This window comes from Scylla paramamosain, chromosome 36, assembly GCF_035594125.1.
Source record: "Scylla paramamosain isolate STU-SP2022 chromosome 36, ASM3559412v1, whole genome shotgun sequence".
NCBI classification, from domain to species: Eukaryota; Metazoa; Arthropoda; class Malacostraca; order Decapoda; family Portunidae; genus Scylla; species Scylla paramamosain.
This window is the reverse complement of record NC_087186.1, coordinates 8,849,408-8,851,907: the sequence shown is the minus strand read 5'-3', so window position 1 is coordinate 8,851,907 and position 2,500 is coordinate 8,849,408. Positions and strand designations below refer to the sequence as shown.

The 2,500-nt window shown below is 42.8% G+C and overlaps 1 protein-coding gene across 2 annotated transcripts in view; it reads left to right on the top strand.

Moving 5' to 3' along the window:
• LOC135090921 (uncharacterized) overlaps positions 1–2,500 on the top strand; it is a 17,211-nt gene that overhangs the window by 3,052 nt on the left and 11,659 nt on the right. For both annotated transcript variants that reach the window (XM_063988108.1, XM_063988110.1), the window contains exons 4-5: positions 91–305; positions 818–921. In XM_063988108.1, the coding sequence (XP_063844178.1) occupies positions 91–305; positions 818–921 (319 nt within the window). The remainder of the gene's footprint in view (positions 1–90; positions 306–817; positions 922–2,500) is intronic.

The window sequence follows — 2,500 nt, the reverse complement described above, 5'->3', positions numbered from 1 at the left end:
CCTGGTGTTTTCTGCACATAGAAATAACATTGTGAGGTAATCTCCCATACCTCACCATGCAGTACTCATCCAAGACTGCATTGTCCACAGCTCGGGAGGGAGTCACTACGGCACTTCCCACCCTGGCCTAGGTTACTCAGTGCTTAACAATGAGCAGCCTGATGCAGACTCCTCTGGGCTGAGTGAGATGCCAGGACTGGAGCCAGGGGACTTTGGGGTTGGTCCTGTCTATGGTCCTCAGATGCCTGGCAGTTTCAGCAGCCCTGTCCATGAACCAGAGATCTTGTCCTATGGAGATGTTACAGGTACTGGACTTGTGTTGTTAGTTGATTTTTTCATGAGTTATCATTCTTGGGCTCGTGTATGTCTTTGTTCATAATGGATAGTTGATTTTAGCAGTTCAAAGTTACTGTTGGCTTTCATGTCTCTCTCCCTCATTATGCTTTCTTCAACCTTCTTTTGGCAGTAGGCTTTGTTACACTGCCTCTGAGCTTAATATCAGCCTTCTCCCTCCTCCTCCTCCTGTTCCACCTCCTCATGCTCATAACTTTTTACTTTTTCTTTTTCTTTTTATGTCCTCCATTCATATTATTTATTTTACTGAGTTTGTTACTTTTGCATTGTCATTTTCCAGTGTTATTGCCCATTTCTCTTAGTTTATTATCCTCATTTCCTTAATCATGCCTCTTCTCTTAATTTCTTTCTCATTCCCTGTTTCTTGTTCCTTTTTTTATAGGTACTATGCCACTTGTTCCATATCACAGAACTCCTTGATATTGTTTGCAATGTATAATTGAAGTACTCTGTGTCATTACAGATGATAATGCAGTTAGTGGGATCTGTGGCCTTCGCAACTTGGGTAACACTTGCTTCATGGCTGCAGGAATACAGTGCCTGGTCAACACACCTCCCATTGCTCAGGTGAGTGTGTTTAACGCACCTGAGTATCTGCATGTCACACCTTGGGAAGGTGATACTAAAATATGACAGGTTAGGAGTCAGGTTTGCAAGAAAGGACCAAATTGTTTGTCCCTTAGCAGAATTTAAGGAATGAATTTACTGTATGTGTGAAAGATAGGGACTTACAAAAGTGAGTCAGCTTAGGGTGACCTGTACTTAGTGTGTCAGATGAGGATGACCTGTCCTTGTCATTGTAAGATGTTAGTGTGTCAAATGAGGCTTAACTTGGAAGGCTTATGGACCTAACTTTCCTTACTGAGTCCTGGTCATCCTCTTTTAGAGATTTTGGTGAAACTTTTGCTGTTGCCTTGGATATATCAAAAGCTTTTGGTAGAGTCTGGCACAAAGCTTTGATTTCTAAACAAGCCTCCTATGGCTTCTATCCTTCTCTTTGTAACTTCATCTCAAGTTTCCTTTCTGCTGTGGTAGGCATTCACTGTTCTCCTAAATCTATCAACGATGGTGTTCCTTAGGGTTCTGTGCTGTCACCCACTCTTCTTATTATTCATCAATGACCTTCTAAACCAAACTTCTTGTCCTATCCACTTGTACGCTGATGATAGCACCCTGCACTTTTCCACGTCTTTTCATAGATGTCCAACACTTCAGGAAGTAAACATTTCACGCAGGGAAGCCACAGAATGTCTGACTTCTGATCTTTCTAAAATTTCTGATTGGGGCAGAGCAAACTTGGTATTGTTCAATGCCTCAAAAATTCAATTCCTCCATCTATCAACTCAACACAACTTTCCAGACAATTATCCCCTCTTCTTCAGTGACACTCAACTGTTTCCCTCTTCTACACTGAGCATCCTCAGTCTGTCCTTTACATATAATCTGAACTGGAAGCTTCACATCTTATCTCTAGCTAAAACAGCTTCTACAAAGTTAGGCGTTCTGAGACGTCTCTGGGAATTTTTCTCACTCCCTCCCCCCCCCACCTGCTAACTCTGTACAAGGGCCTTATCTATCCATGTATGGAGTATACTTCATATGTCTGGGGGGTTCCACTCATACCGCTCTTCTAGACAGGGTGAAATCAGAAGCTTTTCATCTCATCAACTTTTCTCTTCTAACTGACTGTCTTCAGCCTCTCTCTCATCGCTGCAATGTTGCATCTCTAGCTATCTTCTACCTCTATTTTCATACTAACTGCTCTTCTGATCTTGTTAACTGCATGCCTCCTCTCCTCCCTGCCTCACTGCACAAGACTTTCTTCTTTCTCTCATCCCTATTCTGTCCACCTCTCTAATGCAAGAGTTAACCATCATTCTCAATCATTCATCCCTTTCTCCGGTAAACTCTGGAACTCCCTGCCTGCTTCTGTATTTCCACCTTCCTATGACTTGAATTTCTTGAAGAGGGAGGTTTCAAGACACTTATCCTTCAATTTTTGACTACCACTTTGGACCCTGTTCTGGGACTGACATCTCAGTGGGCTTTTCTCTCTCTCTCTCTCTCTCTCTCTCTCTCTCTCTCTCTCTCTCTCTCTCTCTCTCTCTCTCTCTCTCTCTCTCTCTCTCTCTCTCTCTCTCTCTCC